This window comes from Tachysurus vachellii, chromosome 18, assembly GCF_030014155.1.
Source record: "Tachysurus vachellii isolate PV-2020 chromosome 18, HZAU_Pvac_v1, whole genome shotgun sequence".
NCBI classification, from domain to species: Eukaryota; Metazoa; Chordata; class Actinopteri; order Siluriformes; family Bagridae; genus Tachysurus; species Tachysurus vachellii.
The window spans coordinates 2,640,874-2,664,087 of record NC_083477.1 but is presented as its reverse complement, the minus strand read 5'-3'; the positions used below and the strand labels follow the sequence as shown (position 1 = coordinate 2,664,087).

At 39.3% G+C, this 23,214-nt stretch overlaps 2 protein-coding genes across 3 annotated transcripts in view; both read left to right on the top strand.

The window, feature by feature from the left end:
• gspt1l (G1 to S phase transition 1, like) overlaps positions 1-7,062 on the top strand; it is a 22,571-nt gene extending 15,509 nt beyond the window's left edge. For both annotated transcript variants that reach the window (XM_060893127.1, XM_060893126.1), the window contains exons 5-14: positions 1-31; positions 234-414; positions 1,783-1,937; positions 2,042-2,182; positions 2,268-2,361; positions 3,108-3,188; positions 3,301-3,474; positions 3,682-3,771; positions 4,753-4,921; positions 6,363-7,062. The exon at positions 1-31 is cut by the window's left edge and continues 47 nt beyond it. In XM_060893127.1, coding sequence (XP_060749110.1) covers positions 1-31; positions 234-414; positions 1,783-1,937; positions 2,042-2,182; positions 2,268-2,361; positions 3,108-3,188; positions 3,301-3,474; positions 3,682-3,771; positions 4,753-4,921; positions 6,363-6,415 — 1,169 coding nt within the window. In that variant the 3' untranslated portion in view covers positions 6,416-7,062. The remainder of the gene's footprint in view (positions 32-233; positions 415-1,782; positions 1,938-2,041; positions 2,183-2,267; positions 2,362-3,107; positions 3,189-3,300; positions 3,475-3,681; positions 3,772-4,752; positions 4,922-6,362) is intronic.
• A 1,081-nt stretch (positions 7,063-8,143) lies between these two features.
• Positions 8,144-22,443, top strand: nde1 (nudE neurodevelopment protein 1). Its single transcript, XM_060892666.1, has 9 exons — positions 8,144-8,461; positions 10,002-10,112; positions 10,339-10,492; positions 13,589-13,737; positions 13,931-14,067; positions 17,019-17,213; positions 17,365-17,450; positions 17,657-17,799; positions 20,083-22,443. Exons 2-9 carry the CDS (start codon positions 10,027-10,029, stop codon positions 20,123-20,125), a joined length of 993 nt encoding a protein of 330 aa, XP_060748649.1. The 5' UTR covers positions 8,144-8,461; positions 10,002-10,026; the 3' UTR covers positions 20,126-22,443.
• Positions 22,444-23,214: the final 771 nt, after the last annotated feature.

The following is a 23,214-nucleotide window of genomic DNA, read 5'->3' as shown; positions in this document are numbered from 1 at the left end:
GGGAGGCTAAGGAGAAGAACAGGGAAACCTGGTAAAGTAAATTATGTTGTTTAAGGAATAACACACCGTGGGGTTTACGGTTCTAATAAAATAATCGACGTCCCGGTGGCGACGTTCGTGCTCAGTCTTGTTACCGTCTCGAAGCTGATTGTTTTCAGCATGTCACAAATTTATTTGATTCCACTTTTTAATTGAATTTTTGGCAATTTAATGGTCTGAATGGACATCCTTAGGTACCTCTCCTGGGCTCTTGATACCAATCAGGAGGAGAGAGATAAGGGTAAAACCGTGGAGGTGGGCCGTGCCTATTTTGAGACGGAGAAGAAGCACTTCACCATCCTGGACGCGCCGGGACACAAGAGCTTTGTCCCCAACATGATCGGGGGTGCGTCTCAAGCCGATTTGGCCGTGCTGGTGAGTCGTGACGTGACGAATGAGCAGGTTTTCCTTTTTTTAGGAATATTATTCAGTAAAATGTTGTACGCAGACGTTGAGTAAATATTCTGTATAATTAAATAAATCTGTTACCTGGTGCTGTTTCTTCAGTTCAGCCCTAACAATACGTCCTTGTTGAGTCAGAGGAAATAAATCTGTTTCTGTAACCGCTGTGTAAAGTTTGTAGTAGTTCAGCATGAGCTGTGCCAACTGTTCAGGACACAAAACCTGTGTGTGATTTATTTATCTTAAACAAAACCCCAGTATGATTAAATGGTGAGACTAACGGACAAGATCACGTCCGTCCATCACATCCATATGCCCCCTCACCTGTCCATCACCTGTCCATCCATCACATCCACGCCCCCTCACCTGTCCATCACCTGTCCATCACCTGTCCATCCATCACATCCACGCCCCCTCACCTGTCCATCACCTGTCCATCCATCACATCCACGCTCCATCACCTGTCCATCCATCACATCCACGCCCCCTCACCTGTCCGTCACCTGTCCATCCATCACATCCACGCTCCATCACATCACCTGTCCATCCATCACATCCACGCTCCATCACATCACCTGTCCATCCATCACATCCACGCTCCATCACATCACCTGTCCATCACCTGTCCATCTGTCACAGCCACGCTCCATCACCTGTCCATCACAGCCACGCTCCATCACCTGTCCATCACCTGTCCATCTGTCACAGCCACGCTCCATCACCTGTCCATCACAGCCACGCTCCATCACCTGTCCATCACCTGTCCATCTGTCACAGCCACGCTCCATCACCTGTCCATCACAGCCACGCTCCATCACCTGTCCATCACCTGTCCATCTGTCACAGCCACGCTCCATCACCTGTCCATCACAGCCACGCTCCATCACCTGTCCATCACCTGTCCATCTGTCACAGCCACGCTCCATCACCTGTCCATCCATCACAGCCACGCTCCATCACCTGTCCATCACAGCCACGCTCCATCACCTGTCCATCACCTGTCCATCCATCACAGCCACGCTCCATCACCTGTCCATCCATCACATCCACGCCCCCTCACCTGTCCGTCACCTGTCCATCCATCACATCCACGCTCCATCACTTGTCCATCACCTGTCCATCCATCACAGCCACGCTCCATCACCTGTCCATCCATCACAGCCACGCTCCAAAAATCTAGTAGATATTCTTTACTGAATAGTGGAGTTTAATAAAACAGAAGTAGGGAATAAATGTAGAAAAACAAGGACACAAGTTCGATAGTGTACACGGAAAGGATACGCCACGACCCCTGATGGTCTTGGACACTTGACACAGCGATGTCTCTGAAATGTCCTGCAGGTGATTTCAGCACGTAAAGGCGAGTTTGAGACGGGGTTTGAAAAAGGAGGCCAGACGCGAGAGCACGCCATGCTGGCCAAAACGGCTGGAGTCAAACACCTGATCGTCCTCGTCAACAAAATGGACGACCCCACTGTGAACTGGAGCTTGGAGAGGTGGGGCAGCAGCTCGAACGTGTTCTCGATAGCTCACAAACTCGTACCTTCTCCGTGAACCCGTCACCGTTGTCACGTCGATCTTAACGAAGGTTTCTCCACAGATACGAGGAGTGTAAGGAGAAACTGGTGCCGTTTCTGAAGAAGGTGGGCTTCAACCCCAGAAAAGACATTCACTTCATGCCATGTTCAGGACTGACAGGAGCCAACCTGAAGGAACCGGTCGAGCACTGCTCCTGGTACACGTAAGTGTGAACGAATTCTCAAAGCCGATCGGTCCATTTAATTTGCTCTAACAGCAGCTCTGACAACGTCTCTTTGTGTGTTTAGAGGATTACCGTTCATTCCACACCTGGACAGTTTGCCAAATTTCACCAGATCCAGCGACGGACCAGTCAGATTACCGATCGTAGATAAATACAAGGTGAAGCTTTAATATATATGTATATATATATATTTTTTCCTCTGCAATTTAACTGTGTTGCATTGTGTCTCTACATTATTGTGATATTCCTGTCGAAGTTTGTGCTTCGTAGTGATTTATTTGTTTTTGTTATATATCGTCGCTGTCGGTCGGAATCCTCGTATCTCCAAAACCGTTATTTTTCAGGACATTAAAAAAACGCCGTACCTTATCTGCAGTGCACAGGGTTTAGTCCGCGTTGCAGTGGATTGTCTTGCACTAAATTCCTGTCCTCAGACGAGCACCAGAACTAGCGGGGGTCAAGATTTTTTTTTTTCTTTAAGCCCAGTGTTTTGAAGACATTTACCTCAGAAGACGTGTTGATTCGTTGCGACTCTTCTTGAGGAGAAATAGGACGTGAAGCTCTCCCGCGGAGTGAGGAAGAGGTGGACAGTTGAAGTGTCCAATGGAGTTATGAGATTTGCGCTCAAGCTATTTTCAAGACTTTAGATTGGTTAATAACTTGTAAAAATAACAGACCCATGTGGGGACTGACCAATAGCATCGATATGTGAAAAAATATGAAATTGACCAAATTTGGACATACGAGGTTTCCGCCCGACAGCGACGATATACAAATGTGTATCAGGACGAAATGTTTAAATTTTCTACCAGTTTATACATATTCAGCTGTTTATAGTGTGCAGAGCAGAAAGGACGAAGCTACGCTGCTGTTATATTTATTAAAAGATTTTGGTCTTCTTTAGGACATGGGCACTGTGATTTTGGGCAAGTTGGAGTCCGGGTGCATCAGTAAAGCTCAGCAACTTGTAATGATGCCCAACAGGGTAAGACGTGTCTTGTTTGAAATGTGTATGTAATAAATAAGAAGTCCAATATTAAGAAACGTTAATGAATTTCCATGGTAATATATTAGAACCTGTGTGTGTGTGTGTGTAGCATACTGTGGAGGTGCTGAGCCTGCTCTCGGACGACGTAGAGACGGACGACGCGGGACCCGGTGAGAATCTGAAGCTTCGACTTAAAGGCATCGAGGAAGAGGAGATCCTGCCTGGCTTCATCCTGTGCACTCCAGAGAACCTGTGTCACTCGGGACGCACTTTTGACGCTCAGGTATTCTGTTCGATTGTTTAACTGATTATCGTAAAGGCACGTCATCAGCCAGACACTGTGGGCTGTGTCTCAAACGACAGAACAGACTTAATTAAAGTACGGTAAAGTTTCTTAGTGGATATTGATACAATAATCCTGTTGGGATCTGAAGCTTGTTGTTGTGTGCGTGCGCACGTTTGATCCATTCTTTCTTGTATTTGTTTTCAGATTGTCATCATCGAACACAAGTCCATCATCTGCCCGGGCTACAACGCCGTCCTGCACATTCACACCTGCATAGAGGAAGTGCAGCTTACGGTAAATAAAAATAAAACTGCGTTACCCATAATCCTCTTTTGACTTCTTTCTCCCGCGTTGCGTTCTCTCTTAAATCGCGAAGGGGCTTTTTACACCTGGTCACTTCATGCGTTTTCTATGATCAGATATCTATCCGACGGTAAAAAGACCAGGTCTAAATGCCCTCCGAAACGTTTTGGAGATGGATATAAATCCGTACAAACCCCTTCAGGAGGTGGTCTGGGACGCGTTTCAGATGAAACTGGACTGGTGTAAATGAATGTGGTTGTTCAAGCCACATACGTCAGCGCTATACTCCTCCCAAACGGAAGTACGTCACTCAGGTGATCTTTCACTCAGGTGATCTTTCACACAGGCGTCTCGTCGGGTCTTAAAACGCGCTGCTGCCACCAGCGAAAATGCAGCAAACAGTAAATTCTGTTTTTTGTAACATAAACGTCGTAACCAGTTTTTTCGTCGTCTTTTTGATCACGTTCTGAAAACCGCACACACCAAAGCGTGTTCCGTTTCAATTACCCCGGAAATGAGGTAGAATATATTTGCATTTTGGGCGGTAGCAGAAAGATCGGATCGATATCCGATTCGCCGAGACGCGTTTATGTGGTCTGATGTAAATGGTACAGTTTTAACAAATCAGATAGCTATCGGATCAGAGACAACACATGAAGTGACCGGGTGTAAAAAGGCCCTTAGGAACTGACACACATTTATGTTTGGCATAGAAGTTATTTAGTTTAACAGAAAGCAAACAGCGTTGGACAAAAATGGTTATAAACAACACACAGATATGAGAACATCTATGTGAGTGGAGTTGAGATAATAAGAGCCCATTTTTCCCTATAAACATCAGAACCGGTTGCCAGATCTTGTAAAATTGTCTTTCAATGCAATTTTTTGAATGCCTTCATTGATCCATTAATTAGATTCTGGTGCAAATTTCTGTGTGTGTGTGTGGTGTGGTGTGGTGTGGTGCTTGCACAGGCCTTAATTTGTTTGGTAGACAAGAAGACGGGCGAGAAGAGCAAGACACGACCTCGCTTCGTGAAACAGGACCAAGTGTGCATCGCTCGCCTCCGGACCGCAGGGACCATCTGCCTTGAGACATTCAAAGACTTCCCTCAGATGGGCCGGTTCACCCTGAGGGACGAAGGTCAGTACCATACGTATAACGTCCTCACTGTACGCTCACCCAGCACTTTATCAGAAACACCTACACGTACATGCAAATATCCCGCCGGCCCTTTGGCAGCAGTGTAGGATGGGAAATGATGTGGCTTCAAGAGAAAACTTCAGATAAAGTTTGTATCGTACATCAGACTTAGGAACAAATATGATCTCGCTAGGGCTGGGCGATAAAATGATAACGATATGTATCGCGATAGACACGCGATCGATATCAGTAAAAAATGTGTTCGATAAAAGGTTTGATTTTTTTTTATTCTTCCTCGGAAGAAAACAGGCCGCGAAGCAAGTTTGGTTGCATTAACAAAGGCACTCACTCTCTGGTAACCTAGCAACGTAGGGAGTGACGAGTTAACAGCCAATCATGTAACAGTATCACATTTGGTTGTGCCATATCGTCGTCTCGTGCTGGTCTGCTGGATTCCTCTTCAGTAACCGGCGACTGATAAGCAGAAAATGAGTGCAATAAAAAAGTGAATAGTTCAACTTCAAGTATGATTAGAGTAAGAATAACAAGTTACTTTTTCATATTTCTGCAGGTTTTATATTTCAAACAATGTTACTGTAGTGTATCAGGCTTGTGTTTTATATTACAGATGTATCTCAGTCTACCTCAGTTTTATTTATGTTTACAAAACACTGCTCACATTCTAATACACTTTATTCACCAGAAGGTGAACAGCTAGTGAACTTCTAGCACTAAACCTGCACTAAATTCTCAGGTTTCTCTGTTTATATTGAACATTTTGCACTATTTTATTACACTTTATTAAGCATTTCTTACATTTTCTTTCATTTTGCACCTTAAATGTTAAGAGATAATTAAGTGTTCATTGTGACTTTAGACATGTTTACATTATAATTATTAGCGTTTTCCTGCTTGTTGACATTTCTGTCTTAATAACTGAGGGGATTACGATCAGAGGAAGGTTAAGTTTAAAATAAAAATGTTTAAATGTAATATATTTTTCTCCTGGTCCTTATTTTAAATAGGTCATAAAAAATATAAATAATTATCGATATCGACCGATATGAAACACTGATATCGTGATACAGTTTTCAGTCATATCGCCCAGCCCTAGATCTCGCTGACTTTGACCGGGTTTAGGATCAGTTCCAGTAACTGCTGCTGTCCTGGGATTTTCACACCAGTCTAGAATTTACAAAAATATAGAAATGAGACTTAGTTCTGTGAGTAGAAACAGTTTAAATGAGAGATCAGAGTGGTTTGAGTTGACAGGATGGCGACAGGATCACAAATAAGCTCTCTGGGGAGCTGAAAGCATTTTAGAACACAATAAATGTGGTGAACTAACTAAAAAAAAAGCTCTTTTCTGTGTGTGTGTGTGGGGAGTTTATTTTTGCTTTAGATTGTAACTGGAGTTTTCCTTTTTGTGTGTCTCTTCCAGGAAAGACCATTGCCATTGGGAAAGTGTTGAAGCTTGTTGCTGAGAAAGACTGAAAGGTTCTGCGTGTGCAAGTGCGTTTGTCGTGGAGAAGCAGAACGTGGAAGAGAGGTGGGCGTTGCTCCCGAAAGCAACACTTTTCCCAGCCTTCCCGCCCTCTCGAAGAACCAGCTCACAAAAGCAAAACAACTCTTACAAGAAATTGGTTTTTAATCAAAGAAAAAAAAAAAAGAAATCAAGTCCACACATTTGTCAGCTTTCTCATATTGAGAGCTCAGCAGTGCCATTTTTATTTTTATTTTTTTTTTGGTCACCAGACTTACAGAAGATGGTTTTGTTTATTTTTGTTTTTTTTCCACAAGATGAATACAGTGTGTGGTGAAGACACCATTATAATAAAGATGTGGACCGGAGTTCGCTTGTTATAACAGTATCGTTTGAAAAGATTTCTCTGTCAAAGCCGAGAAAAATAACGAAACATCAGCGTTTTCGGTCATACCGTCTCCCATCGCTTATACACACACACACACACACACACACACACACACACACACACACACACACACACACACACACACACACACACACACACTTTGGTTTCTCTTCTCATGCCGTTCTTGCAGAGCACATGAATGTGCTCACATGTTATTAAAGCATACTTCTATAACAATAAAAATATTAAATTGGGGAAATTCTAAGATTACATTTGCATGGACTGAGTTTTTTTGTTGTTTGTTTTGATAGATATTTTATTACTGAACACGCTTGTGTGATAAGATGATGGAGGTGTTTGGTATACTGAAGTGCTCAGAGTACCTCACTGTAGCTTTGCAGCCTATATTTTACGCTATATACACGCGTAACGTGATGTATTAATCATTTAGCACAGAACGTTAGACTAGAACATCGTCGGATCAGAAGAGAATTGTTCCCAGCTACGTGTGCGGCTCACGTTTATCAGTGTTCGATCTTAGTTTATTACTATTACTAGTGTGTTGAGGTGCATTTAACACAACCGTAAAGATTTACTCCTCCTTTACTCCTAGGCTTTCCATTATTTTTTGGAAAAGCATGACACAAGCAGAATATAATGCCATTTTATACAATTGTGTGCTTACATACGTACAGGTATGTTGTGGAAGTGTCACATACTTTTGGCTAAATTGTGTATTTTAGGAGATTCTTACTGTTTCCCATCTGGTTGAAATTATTATTATTTTTTTTTTTATCAGAGCGAATCGACTCTTAATTCGGACTTTCCTGGTGAGTCTTTTAGGTGACCGTTGAGAGTCGACTCCATATGTAGACCGAATCGTTTTTTTTTTGTTAATAGGTGTAAGATTTCATTAAATCATTTCACCCATATTTAGACAAAGAATAACAATCACCATCAACAATCAAATCTCAAAATGTATTTATTTTTTGTTAATTTTATTGTTTTAAAAAAAAAGCCCTAAAAGAGTCGACTCTTTTTTTTTTTTTTTTTTTTTTTTTGATGCGGACCAAAATTTCACTTAAAGACTTCTGGGTAAGTCTAACGTGAAATATCTTAGAGTGAAATCGAATAATAGTTTTGAAGTTTAACTAATAAAACTCAAAATTAATTATTATGAGCGACTCTCTTTCGCCTGTCAAGAATAATACGTATTTATCCAGTATTTGATAGCCGACACCGGTAACCGTTTGTTCAGCAATGTCACTGATCCGACCAATCAGAGCTCTTGCCTGCGTGACGCCGCATTACGAACGATCCAATCACAATCGTTCCTGACGTCACTATGGGAAGTGCATAAACATTAGCCGATCTCCAAGCTATGGATTCGTAGTGATCCTTTCCGTGTATGAAATGAAGATCGCAGGATCACGAGGCAGTCTTTCAGTCGTTATACGAGCGAGCATCAGATTGTGGGAGAAGAATTGAAGCGAAGGATTTTTTCCTCCTCACTATTGTCTAAAAGTGTCTGTGTTTGGATTATTTTAGTCTGATCTCTCGAACAGTATTTAAAACTAAATCTGAACAGGAATATAAAACCGGAAAAGGTTTCCGTTATTCGAGTCGGTTTGGGCGTATAAGCAGAAGTCGGGAGGTTTGTAAAGTTTTGGTAAGTCGCGAGCGCCGTTAGCTTCGATGCTAACAGTTTTACAGCAACGGTTTGTCTGAGGTAAAAAAAAAGTGATTAAATACGATTAAAGTCCAGTTTTAACAAAGGACGGTGTGACCTGGCGACATATAACATCTTCTTAAACTCGTCGTTTACCTTTACTGTCAGATTTATTTTTATTATTGATCAATTTCTATTTAAAAAATAAAAAAAACCTCAATTTTTAAAATCTAAATAAAAATGTATCAATAATAAAAATAAAACAATCAGATTTATTTTTATTATTGATCCATTTTTATTTATGAAAACTAAAAATATAATGTTATTTTTACAACCAATATTTGTTTTTATTGTTGATTACTATCAGATTTATTTTTATTATTGAAAAATAATATTTTTTTATTTTTATAAATAATATCTTTATTATTGCTATCTGAATAAAAGTATTTTTCCAGATAAAATACAAAACTACTTTGTCACAACAATAAAAACTACAAATATGTCTTGTAAAAATAATAAAAGTATTATTTTTTACAAGAAATATTTTTAGTTTTTATTGTTGATTAATATCAGATTTATTTTTTATTATTGATCGATTTATATTTAAAAAATTAAATAAATCGATTTTTAAAATCTAAATAAAAATTCAGTAATAAAAATAAATCTGATAGTTTTAAAAGGTTTAAAAGATAAACATATAAATATATACAAAAATCTCAATTATATTTCCAGATTTCCAGTTAAAATTGTTTTTTTTTTTTTTTTTTGGGGAGGTGAACTCAAAAATCTAGTACAGTTAAAAGTGATATGAAAGTTTGCAGATAAAATACAAAACTACTTTGCCACAACAATAAAAACTAAAAATATTTCTTGTAAAAAATTATTTTTTACAATAAAAATTATTAGTTTTTATTTTTGATTACTATCAGATTCATTTTTATTATTGAAAAATATTTTTTTATTTTTATAAATAATATTTTTATTATCGATATCTGGATACCAAACTGGTACTTTTTGAGGATATATTTATTGATATATTTTATATATATATTTATATTTATTTTATATATATTTATATTTATTGATATGATATATTTTATTGTATTTTATCTAGATAAATTAAAGATACTTTATTGTTTAATTTTGTCACTATTTTTTTATTTCACATAACAATAACAAGAACAAGAACAATATACATACAGAGGATCACAGTGTGTTCAACTATTATGTATTACATTCATAATAGCATCAAAGGAAAAAACAGAGAGGAAAAAAAGGGAAAAAAAACTATACCGGGGGGAAAAAAAAAACAAAAAACACCTAGTGTTCCAAAAAGAACTGTAACAGATTAACAGTTATACTTCTCTGACTCATCTTGTACTAGTCTTGCGTTCGTCTCATTAAACTCTCTAGACGAGTAGATGTCCCGCCCCTGGGGGCGTGTCTTGTTTAAGAGTCTGTTCGCAAACTCAACCTTTTCAAATATAAATAAAGTCCGATGAATGTTTAACACATGTTTATTTTGTCTTTTTCCCCGAAGATCCCTCTGATCATCCTGGACAGCAATGAGTTACTCAGAACCTCTAACGTTTTCATCCGTCGAAGAAGAGCGGGATTACTGGAAGGAGAGAGCGACTCATCACCAGCAGAGGTTTCTGCTCCTGAGCTGAGATTTACTTCTTTTCTTTTATTTATTTTACAAATGATGGACAGCGTCTTATTTGAGATCGTCAGACTTCTTAGACAGACACAATGTTTTAACTGCTTATTATTTTATATAATGTGTTATTTATTTATTTATTCATTTATTTTTTTATCGTTAGCCTTCTTTAGTTATTGAAAATCACATTAAACACAAAATGTATTACGTTTTTTAGGGCTGATGAGGCTCGAGATGAGTTGCAGGAGTTTCAGCAGATGAGTAGAGATTACGAAGCCGAACTCGAGACCGAACTGAAGCAGTGTGAAGCACGAAACCGTGAACTCCTCGCAACCAACAACCGGCTACGCTCAGAACTAGAGAACTTTAAGGTACGAGTCAAACGATACGTTGGCATCACCGGCTTATATGTATTCTAGAAATCCAGATCTACAATTTAGCCCTAAATGTTGTTACTACAGTAGTTGGTAAGGTGATGCAGGAGACCACAGCAGTCAGACCGACCTGCAGTAAAATTCACCTAGCATTCCACAGAAGGTAAAACGTGTGCTTTTGGTAGCAGTTGCTTTCGCTTTCTCTCTGGCTTTGAGTAAATTTGGACCTGCTGAATTCATGTAAGCCAATAGAAAACAAATAAATGGGACTTTTTGGTCTGCGTTACCAAACTGTCTGTCTGGAACTCCACAATGATTATATATTTAATGTTTCACTGTAGCTGAGCAGCTTGACATCTGCACCCTAAATGATAAATAAACACCTCTTTCTTGTTTTACTGTATTCAAGCTTACACACGTTTCTGCTGAATCTGTGTGTACATCTGAAAGCACATTTAATATAGTCACAAGTTACTATATCAGATATTCGTTAATTTGTTAATTGCTTAGTGTGAGTCACAGTGAAATGGCAACGTTTGTTTTATTTCTTTACATATACACAGTACGTGTATATAAACAGTACTCAACAACAGAAACGATTGTGTGTGTGTGTGTGTGTGTGTGTGTGGATGAAAATGTCAAGACAAATTCTTTAGTTCATTGGTCACTTCCTGTCGTTTGCGTTCTCCTTGTAAATGAAGGCCATCTCAACCTTCAGGGTGGGGGTGGGGTGTTATGGCTTTATCCCGGAATATTTATTGTGCTTTAAAGATCGGTGTTTTGTTTCTAATGATAGTTTCCTTCCGCTGGGAAATAATTACTTTTCTCTTAAAATATTTAAATCTATTCTCTTTCAGTTTAACGTACACACGTTTCAGCGGCTGTTCGGCTGCAGAATAACGTTTCATTGTTTTACTTGTTGCCTGTCACCTGAGTAGCGAGTGCTTGGTCTGCAGTAACTAACATCATTTTACTTCCTTAAAACATGTGGTGAGTTCTCAACAGCGTTTTTGTATTTTTCTAGCTGAAAGTGTCATTTTCTCAACAACCATCGCACACACTATCTCTGGTGTGCAGATATCTGCTCAAATATCTATATAGATATATATAGCTACAGAGAGAGAGCTGAGGCACAGTTCAGTGTATTGCCCCTTTCCACCCACCCATATAGATGACCCTGCCTGAGTTCTGGAAGCAAAATGAGACTTGTCCCCTCTCTCTCTTTGTCTCTCTTTGTCTCTCTTTGTCTCTCTTTGTCTCTCTCTGTCTCTCTCTCTCTCTCTCTCTCTCTCTCTCTCTGTCTCTCTCTGTCTCTCTCTGTCTCTCTCTCTCTCTCTGTGTCTCTCTCTCTCTCTGTGTCTCTCTCTCTCTCTCTGTGTCTCTCTCTCTCTCTCTGTGTCTCTCTCTCTCTCTCTGTGTCTCCTTCTCTCTGTGTCTCCTTCTCTCTGTGTCTCCTTCTCTCTGTGTCTCCTTCTCTCTGTGTCTCCTTCTCTCTGTGTCTCCTTCTCTCTGTGTCTCCTTCTCTCTGTGTCTCCTTCTCTCTGTGTCTCCTTCTCTCTGTGTCTCCTTCTCTCTGTGTCTCCTTCTCTCTGTGTCTCCTTCTCTCTGTGTCTCCTTCTCTCTGTGTCTCCTTCTCTCTGTGTCTCCTTCTCTCTGTGTCTGTCTGTCTGTGTCTCTCTCTCTCTCCCTCTCTCTCTCTCTCTCTCTCTCTCTCTCTCTGTTTGTCTCTCTCTCTTTCTACCCTCCTCTGTTTGTGTCTCTCACTTTCATACTATTTCTGTTTCTCTTTTTCTTTGTGTCTTAATGTCTTCTGCTGTCTCTTTCTCTGCCTCTGTCAGTCTCTCTCTACTCCTTTGTCATTTTCTTTTTATGCCTCCCTCTCTCTCTTCTGGCTGCCCCACAAACTCCCCTTCAGATGCCCTCAGTCATGTGTGTGTGTCTGTGTGTGTGTCTGTGTGTGTGTGTGTGTGTGTGAATTCTCTCTTATCCCAAATGAACTGCACTGAGGAGGGAAACACAGCTGAACCCTGTGTGTGAAAGCGCCCTGAGACTTTTGGCAGCTGGAGTCATGCGATTTGGTTTTTATGTGGATTAAATAAAACTGGAAACACGAAGCAGCGGCTTAAAGTGACTTGAATACAGATTTGGATAAAAAGAGGCTATTGTTTGATGTTTGTGTGCCGATTGTCCTGTTTTCCTTTTGGAAGATGCGCCTTCATGTGTGATCCTGAATTCATTTGGTCCTTTTAGTACAAAGTTACCTTTGATCGTGTGTGTGTGTGTGTAGCACTACACCTGGCATTGGTATAAATGTTTAAATAGGATACACACCCGCCCTACCAGGTCACGGATGGTGTGTGTCTGTCTGTTTTTAGTCATGCAGGCAGTTAGTGAGAGGGACACACAGAGACAGAGGAAAACAACGGCGCTGATTGAGAGCCTGAGAAGCAGCTGATGACTGCGTGTGGCTTTGGAAAGTTTTCTTAGAATCTTTGTCTCTTTAAGTAAAAAAAACTCAGTTTGATCCAGGATCTTAGAGATCTGTGGTATATTTATGTTCATCCCATTTTAACGTTCTTAGTAAAACAACATCAAAAGGGCATATAAAGTGTTTGTACGTATTTAATTCATATGAACTTGATATGTTATCAGGGATATCAGCTTGTGTGTGTCTGTGTTCTGTGTGTATTTGTGTACATTTGTTTTTTAATATATTTATTTATTTCCTTGACTGATGGACCAGGCAGACTTTAAATTTAATTTTAGATATTGAAAATCCTAACAAACTTTTCGGATGCGCTTGAGAGACATCTGCTGGTCACCGAATGATTACAAAGCTCACATTCAGCAAACCAACAAAGCACTTTTTGATTTGTGTTCTTTTACTAAGCAGAGGTCCGAAATGCGTTATAACTGAAACCACCGTGCTAAAGAGGTTAACAGTTTTTCAGAAACCTATGTACGTATTTTTGTTCTTTGTTTTTTCTCTGGAGCTGTGATGGTGTTAAAGGCCATGAGTTTAGCAGTGTATTGTAAGTGCATGTTCAAACTGCATGTGTGACTAGCTGTACTTTGTCTCTCACATCTCTTTAGGAGAAGTACGAGACGCAGCACTCCGAGACGTACAGACGGATTTCTGCTCTGGAAGGAGATTTAGCCGAAACCACCGCCATCAAGGACCAGTTACAGAAATATATCAGAGAGCTGGAGCAGTCCAACGATGACCTCGAGAGAGCTAAAAGGTGCACGGGGAACAGAACACGCAGTCACTTTTGATTGTCGAGGACGAAGGGCATGTGCAAGATTGGAAGATAAACCACAGTACACTTGTCCCGGGCTTGTTGTAAAAGCCCTGTGTGAGTGTACTGTGGTAGGTTTGTGAGGATCAGTAACTAATTCTTTAAACCGCCCTCCTACTCTTTTCCCCTCTCTCAGGGCCACCATCATGTCACTGGAGGACTTTGAGCAGAGGATGAACCATGTCATCGAGAGGAATGCTTTTCTCGAGAGCGAACTAGACGAGAAGGAGAATCTGCTGGAGTCTGTTCAGAGACTGAAGGATGAAGCTCGAGGTGAGATCCCAATTCAGCTTTTACACACAGATTCATGGGTTACATCAACCAAACCAGACTCCTCTGTGTGCAGTAGAGATGTGCGGATCAGCTCAAACGTCACCCGAAACCGCTGCTTGACATAAATCATCCGCCCGAACGCCACCCACCCGTACCATCATTTTCTCTGATTAAGATATCTGCTCCCGACCCGCACCCGCTCGTCACGTTCATTAATTATAATTATAATTAGTTTCCGTCATGATGATAGGGTCAATGGATGGTTCTTTTTTACAGCGCATTGGTGTTAGAGCGATAACATGATATGCGTGTAACATAACATGCTGGACGGATGCTGCTTTCAAAATGAACTTTATTTATTACACAAAAGGTTCTTCTTTGGCCAGATTAAGTTACATTTTATTAATAGCATAAATACAGGCCATACTCCCTTTCAGACTTTAGCTGGAATGTCACCGTTTCTGTCAACTTCCCGATCAGGCGAGCGGACAAACACCAACACCGATGAGCAATGACTGGATATCGGCCATTAACACATCTTTTCAAAACACAATTCGGACTACTGTACCGCAAATTTCTAAAAACACATGAAGCAACAATTAAGAATTATTTTTTTCCCCCCAATAACTACAGCGGGGCTTCAGAACACACCATATATTTATAGCCCTACAACAAACATGGCTTCAATTTAGCCTAAATGCTAACAATGTTAATGGCCTTATCTTATTTGGCAAAAACAGAATGACATCATCTGTGTTGGGATTCAGACGATTCGTGTCTCTAAAACACAGCCTGCTTCACTAAACGAGCGTTCGCTCACACCGCTTGTTGCAGTAATGCGCAAGATTCTCCTAGCAAGCCGCTGCAGCCGTGGGAATCTATCCGTTTCTCCCAGAACGAGAGCAAATCTTTCTCTGATATTCAGAGCATGTCGTTAATATTTGCATCATTAACGATCATGCAAATCTCATCCACTCGCGAGCCACCTGTAGTGAATCACAATGTCATTTTCTTTTATCACTTGACCCGCGGATATAACCGCGATCCGCACATCACTAGTGGGACTCTAGGCTTTGAAACTTTTAAATATCCCATCTATCTTTAAACTCTTTAAACTCTACCCATACATTCTATTTAAAGTTCACGTTTTTACAGGTTGCATATTTTCTTTACACATTACATTGATCACAGGGTGTGGAAAAATAAGATCAGATCGATTTTCTCATCTGACGTCTCATCTGATTCCCCAAAGAATTCAAATTTTTGTTTAGATTTTTTTTGGAATTGGAAATGTTTACACTTAAAGAGACATACTAGGTTTGTTGTTGTTGTTTTTCCTTGATTGACTGTATTATAATCCCATCTTTATGTTTTTATTTGCAATGTGAGTGAAGGAGTTTTCCCACAGGAAAAATGGGAAGTTTTTTTAAAAAAAGTCATGTTTGTATTGGTTTCTACAGAAGCGTATTGCATTCACTTGAGGAAAAAAAATCTACTGTTTTTCTGAATTAATGAGTTAATTATCTCAGAATTATGGGAATTTTTCATGAATAAGTTTTTTTCTCTGTTTTTCTGAATTAACGACTTAATTATCTCAAAATTATGAGATTTTTTTTGAAAAACATTTTTTCATTCTGTTTTTCTGAATTAATGAGTTAATTATCTCAGAATTATGAGAATTTTTCATAAAAAAAAAAAAAAAATTAATTGTTCTGTTTTTCTGAATTAATGAGATCCCTCAAAATCCTGCCAGGAGCTCTATTTTAGGTGGATTGCATGGAAGTAAGGCCCTACCATTTGTATCATAATCCAGGCCTGAACTTTTTATGGCATGTTGATTCATATGATAAACTCAAACCATATGGGATCTGCATCAATGGTGCAATCGACGGGTTTTCACGAATGGTGATACGGCTACCGTGAAGCAGACCATATCGGTTCAACTGATCCTGGAGAAACACAGCAACGTCAAGCAGATCAGAATGTTCTTTTCGTCTGAACAGGCGCAAAGTCTTGAGGCGTCTGCGCAAAGTTGACACACTAATAACATTCATTCATTCATCTTCTATCGCTTATCTGAACTACCTCGGGTCACGGGGAGCCTGTGCCTATCTCAGGCGTCATCGGGCATCAAGGCAGGATACACCCTGGACGGAGTGCCAACCCATCGCAGGGCACACACACACACACACTAGGGACAATTTTTTTCCAGAGATGCCAATCAACCTACCATGCATGTCTTTGGACTGGGGGAGGAAACCGGAGCACCCGGAGGAAACCCCAGAGGCACAGGGAGAACATGCAAACTCCACACACACAAGGTGGAGGCGGGAATCGAACCCCGACCCTGGAGGTGTGAGGCGAACGTGCTAACCACTAAGCCACCGTGCCCCACACTAATAACAATACCATTTATATTACTTAAAGACAGCATCATCTCCCAATGTCTCAAACCCAAAGTAAAATAAAACCGGATTAAACTTGAAAGGCGGGACATGTTTACTTCCATGCAATCCACCTAAAATAGAGCTCCTGGCAGTATTTTGAGGGATCTCATTAATTCAGAAAAACAGAACAATGAATTTTTTTTTAATGAAAAATGATCTCATAATTCTGAGATAATTAACTCATTAATTCATAAAAACAGAGTGAAAAAATGTTTTTCAAAAAAAATTTCTCATAATTTTGAGATAATTAAGTCGTTAATTCAGAAAAAATGCAATACGCTTCCGTAGGTTTCAGTATCAGTATGTGTAATGTTTCATTAGCCTCACTTTTAGCTTTATATTTAAATTAGCATTACATTTGCTTTAACAGTCTTAATAAAAAAAAACCTCTGAGCCATGAGAAGAATTTCATTTACTTAGGACATGACTGGGGGTCATCTGGTTCTTCTGGTTATGCTTTCTGGACTCATTGTTTACTCTGTGTGTGACTGTGTGTGTGTGTAGATCTGAGGCAGGAGCTGGCTGTGAAACAGAAGCAGGACCGTAAACCATCCCTTAGCCTTACAGTGGATGGAGAGAAGGTGGAGTCGATGGCGTCTCACACACCGTCCGCTCATTCCTCATACCTCACTACACCGCCCAGAGCAGCAGCAGGTTCTGGGAGTGCGTTTCACACACCACCGTCCTCCTATGGCAGAAGTGAGACCACACACACACACACACACACACACAATATCAACTTAAACTTCCCTTGTTTAATAAGGACCAAATTAAAATAACCATTTTGTAGAGTGCAAAACAAATACTAAACCGAAGAGCAATTATTCATGATGACGTGCGTGTGATTCAGTCGAAGGTCTCACCGGGACGCCGTTGACGACGTCAGCACGGATTTCCGCTCTCAACATTGTAGGAGAACTGCTGAGGAAAGTCGGAGTAAGTCAAACAATACATTTCTACTGCCTTTGAACTGCAGTTATTTTTGTGTTGTGTAGCTACACTGTACGTAGTGCTCATTGCACTGTGTGTGTATCGTGTAGTCCTGTTTAGGTTTTGTGTGGAATGTAAAGGCTAACTCCTGAGCTCACCATGGGGCAGTTCTTCTGTTTTTACCTCCTTGTTTGTTTGGGTTGGTGTTTCAGAATTTGGAGTCGAAGCTGGCATCATGCAGAGAGCTGCAGGTCCAGGAGCGAACACCCAGTCGCTCGGCGACGGCTCAGAGCTCCCACGGCACCCCGAGAGACGCGCTGGAGAACCAGCCGAGCTCTAACGGTCTGTTCGAGGGGTGAGTCAGATAGATACATACATTTTGAACTCAAAAGAATTTCCACTTATCTATCAATCAAATAATCATCATTTTAAGCAACTTTTGTCAGCTTAGGCCTGGTTTACGGTTTAGCTGCTTACCTGCACAGACAGCTGCTGCTTTAAACATGATAAAAATAACCAGTTTATACTTAACAGTATTTTACATGGGTTAGTCATCTTATCCATGTGTGTAGTCACCAGAGATGGGAGACTCGAGTCATATGACTTGACTCGAGTCGGACTTAAGTCGCACATTTGAGACTTGAGACTTGCTTGACAAATATTAAAAAAAGACTCGACTTGACTTTGACTTGACATTCATGACTTGAGACTTGACTCGGACTTGAGTTAAATGACTGGAAATAACTTGTTTTTTTGTTTGTTTTTTAATCTGTTTTTAAACGCACGCCAGAGCGTAATCTAACCACATGACGCAGCAGTCAAGCAGAGGGAGCGCGCGCACTAATAAACCTTAACAGTCGTGACGAAACTTGGAAGGCGCGACACCAAAAATAATTAATTTCGGGTACCGGGATTTTGTGCAAGATGAGAAGAGAACAGCAGCAGTATGCGACCACATCGCTCACAATTGAATGACAAAGTTCTATCAAATTAAATTTTTTGCAAGCGCAATGTAGTGTAAATGGTTGGTCACTGTTTATGTGGAAATGTCAGCTTTTTTGGAATAGCGCTTATAATTGGTCTTCAGTGTTAGGCTTTGAGTGAAAAGCCTATGGATCGTTTATGGGGATGTACATATATATAAAAAACAAATATAAAAATAAAGTTGCAAGCACAGCCATATTCTTGTCTCGCATGCACACACACACACACACACACACACATTCAATTTAAAGGGACAGTTCACCTAAAAATGAAAATTCTGTCATCTTTTTCTCACCCTCATGATGTTACAAACCTGTATAAATTTCTTTGTTTAGATGAACACACATGTAAATATTTTAAGGAATGTTTGTAACCAAACCATTCATGAGCCCCATTCACTTCTATAGTGTTCTTTTTCCCACTATGGAAGTGAATGTGGCTCATGAATGGTTTGGTTATAAACATTCCTCAAAATATCTACATGTGTGTTCATCAAAACAAAGAAATTTATACACGTTTGTAACATCATGAGGGTGAGAAAAAGATGACAATTTAAATTTTTAGGTGAACTATCCCTTTAATATTAATAAATTACACTCACTCCAATCATCTCTCTCTCTCTCTCTCTCTCTCTCTCTCTCTCTCTCTCTCCATAATTCACTTCAAGGTTTGTGGGATTCAATAATTTCCATCTTTTGATTGACGTGATTGATTGTTGTTGTTATTCTGTTGATAAAAAGGAAGGATCTAATTTAAGGATGTGTTCATGTCCCATTAAAAGGGAATGCCTGTTCAAAAAATGCCATTTGGTTGCATAGAAACCTTTTTTTTTTTTATATATATATATATACTTTTCCATGGTCTTCTGCCATGTTTGAGGCATATTGAAACTTTTCATGCTTTTATGTTGGCCTTATTTCAGTTACATTTACATCTTATTCTTTGTAGTTTTGATTTTTATTCATTTTTAGATTTTTATTGTATTTACAACTCACCTGTATGTGGACACCTTTAAATGCATATAATCATTTTTTAGTGCAAATAAAACATAGTCCATAAATACTGTAGATTTAACTTTGTTTAATATATACTGTACATTTAGTTAAATCATCAAACATCTGTATGACTTGCCAGTGACTTGCTTGACTCAAGCTACGACTTGACTTGACTTGCTTGACATAAAGCAGTGACTTGACTTGACTCTCACAAAAAATGACTCGGACTTGCTTGAGACTTGAAGGTTAAGACTTGAGACTTACTTGTGACTTGCACATGTGTGACTTACTCCCACCTCTGGTAGTCACACTCAGGAAGGATATGAACATTTTTTCTTGTATTTACAGGATGTTCATCAATAGAATTTCTTGTTTTTTTTTTTTCTTCTATCAGCTGATGTTTTGTTGTTCGACACTGTCCTAACACTCCTCTTCAAAATCCAAAGGCAATGTTTATTGATGCACCGTGTGTGTGTGGACTAAGAACACGTTCGATCATTGATCCCATCGCCTTTTCTCTGGGGTGACATTAAGAATTTACTGAAGGAGTGTTATTGGTAAAGCTGAAACTGTACACTGAAGTGAGAACTAGTCGGTTCTTAATTCAGACCTTGACTAATTTCTCTCTGTTTCTCTCTCTCTCTCTCGTGATTTTACAGGATGGTCAAGCGGCTAGATTTTGGACCCAAAATGGTGGTCTGACTCTCTCTCTCTCTCTCTCTCTCTCTCTCTCTCTCTCTCTCTGTGTACGTACGTGTGTGTGTGTGTAATTGTGACTCTACTTCTTTCTTGTCTCCTGCTGACTTAACACATGGTTCAACACTCTTGCACTAGGAGGGTGTGAGCTTGTCTCTTTTTTTATTACTACTGTTAACTGAGGGTTAATCCCTCTCTCTCTCTGTTTTTTTTTTTTTGTTTTGTTTTTTTTTTTTTTTTTTATATAAACATTGTCTGTATCTCCATGTACAGCCACATGTCTATGTTTCACTGTTTTTGTAACGAAAATGTCTGATTATAGATGTTTGCACTGCACAGTTTAGAGGGTTCTCTGCCATATCACGTCTCTATTTGCATCTTTATTGGACGACAACGTTCTAAATAGAAAAAGGAAAATGGGAAACAAGGAAATGAGCACATTTGAAGAAATATAAATAGATAAATAAAACTTCCCCTTTAGTCCGAATGTAGTCACTCATCTGGGACATGTCTGTAGTTTTTTTTTTTTGGGGAAGATATTACATCTGCAATATGATCTGAATTAATATTTCCGTTTTTTTAAAGACTGAAGAAGAAATAATTCCCCTCTTAAGTTTTGCCAAGGTATTTATTCTGTGACTTTGCTGTGCCCGTTTTATGAGAAACGGAGACGAAGCTGCAGAAAGCTGTACACTTCCATAAGAGTGTCTGTGAGCGTGAGAGAGAGAGAGAGATCAGGCAGGAAACACAACTGTGCAGTGCAGCTCAAACTTAAGGACTGCAATATTGCCATATGGGTCTTTGTGCAAATGATCTTCTAATGAACAATTAGAGGTTTGGTTCAAACCGTTCTAGCGTTCGTGAGTTAGGAAAAAGAATGTTTTGAAACGCACTTGCCCTTTGTTGGGGCGCTTATAGCCGAGCCCGGTCGCTATACATTTGTTGTGACGTCAAGATATTTTCATTTTCTGTAACTGGGGGACAAATTGGAACGCACGTTTCACATTACGATGCGATCGGCAGGTTAAAAAAAACGATCGATTCTTATTGTTTCTTTACAATTTACAAGTGTTTGAAGTGTAACTTGAAAGGACGTTAATTTGTTACAGCAACAATGTTAGTGTTATAAAAGCACTAAGGAGACTCAGGATGTGCTTGAAATACAGGACTGTAAGTGATTTGTTATATTGCACACGTCTACAAAGGTTTGGTGATGATTAGGTTCTCGCTTAATTAACACCGGATCAGAGGCTCATATAGAACCCTGATGGGATAAAATACAGATCCCTTTACATGTACAATTGGATTTGTTTTTTCTCTCTTAAGCACTGTACAGTAATAGCTTTCGCTTGTCTGACGTGGAACTAAATTTTGTATTTCACAGAGCTTTTGTTGATGTGAAGCTTTGAGATTTTTGCAGCAGTTTCACAAGCCTCATGGCTTAGCATCAGGGACGAGTCGCTCAGAAAGAGAACGAGAGGGACACAAAACAATGTGTCTATACAGTGTATTCCGCAGCAGCATGTTAACAAGGACAGTTTACTTATTTGTTAAAGAATGACTCCTCTATTATTGTTGTGAAACCTTATCATAATAAGATGTCCTCTCAAAGACAAAAAAAAAATCAGCTTGTCATGTTAATGAGGAACCAAAAAATGTTGCATATGGGCAGTTTTTAGCCTTGTGTACAACACCAAAGTCCGCTTGTAAATGACGGCCTTTTGACCAATGAGGGTTCAGTAACTCTCTAGCACACAAACAGGCATTTCTCCATTCTAAATCTGGCACATAAGCGATATCGAGAATCCTCGTTAGTATTTTATGGATTATTTCTTTAAAAAATGGCTGATGTTCTTGTAAACGAGACCAGAGTCTTTACTGTTTTTCTTTCTCGCATGATCTCTGGTTTTGTCCGGGATGTAAATGTTAAGAAACGGACCAAAATCCAGATACAGTCTCTGTAGCATAGTTAAGATAAATTTAAAAGTTAAATACTTCAGTGAAGGCTACAAATGTTTTATGTTAAAATTAGAAATGTAAAGAGGAGCTCGGATGTGCCGTTTTCTCTACTAATATAGGAGTCATGATGGACGGATGAACAGATAGACAGACATATCGTCTACTTATCTACATTAAACTTTAATCACTAATAACAGTACAGTTTTTGGCGTTGATCAGGTGTTTAAATCACGTGCTCACTGAGAGTCGAGTGGGGTATTAAGGAATGGTTCAGGTTCAATACAGCAGCTTTATCATGTTCATGTAAAACGTATGTTCCATCAGCAGATGTGCAAAATAAACGACTTACTACACAAAACTGTCAACCAGCCTGCATTTTTGTTTGTTTGTAAATGTTTACCAGACAAATTATTATTATTATTATTATTATTATTATTTGTTCCTTTTTTATGAAGGATGTTTTTTATGAATACTTAAGTAAAACTTCTAGAAATAAAGTAAAAGCTGCTGAAGTGGCATGTGACCAGTAGGTGGCAGTGCTTCCTCAGTGCTGTGAGTTTTAGCCTCAAACACTATTCTTCTGATTTCACTTTAAATTCAAATCCTAAATCATAATTCTTGGCAATTATATGATACTGATCATGTAAAGCACTTTCACACTACTGTGTGCATACATCATTGTTATAACAGCTATGCATAATGTGTCAGAAATGTAATAATGAATAAAGCAAAAGAAATGGCAATAAACTCAGAGAAAAAGAAGTTATAAAAAAAAAGTTTTTTACCTTATGTTTATACATGTTTATAATAATTAAAACACAATAAATAACATTTTTGTTATTAAATTAAAAAAAAAAAAATCTAAAAATAATTAGAAATAAATCGTCTGACTGGGTTGCAATTATCCCTCTACTTCAATTACTTAAAAAAAATCTTATGACCTGATTATTTATTTTTATTGGCTTTTTGTTTATTGAATTAAACCTAATCCGGAAGCCTGCGCACGCGCGCGCTCAGCTGTTTTTGTTGTTGTTGCAACTCGTCCAAAAATAATAACCCTTAAAAAAATGGGCACATCTACTGTCCAATCACAGCGCAGAAAAAGAATTCGAAGACCAATCACAGCCCGAAAAGGG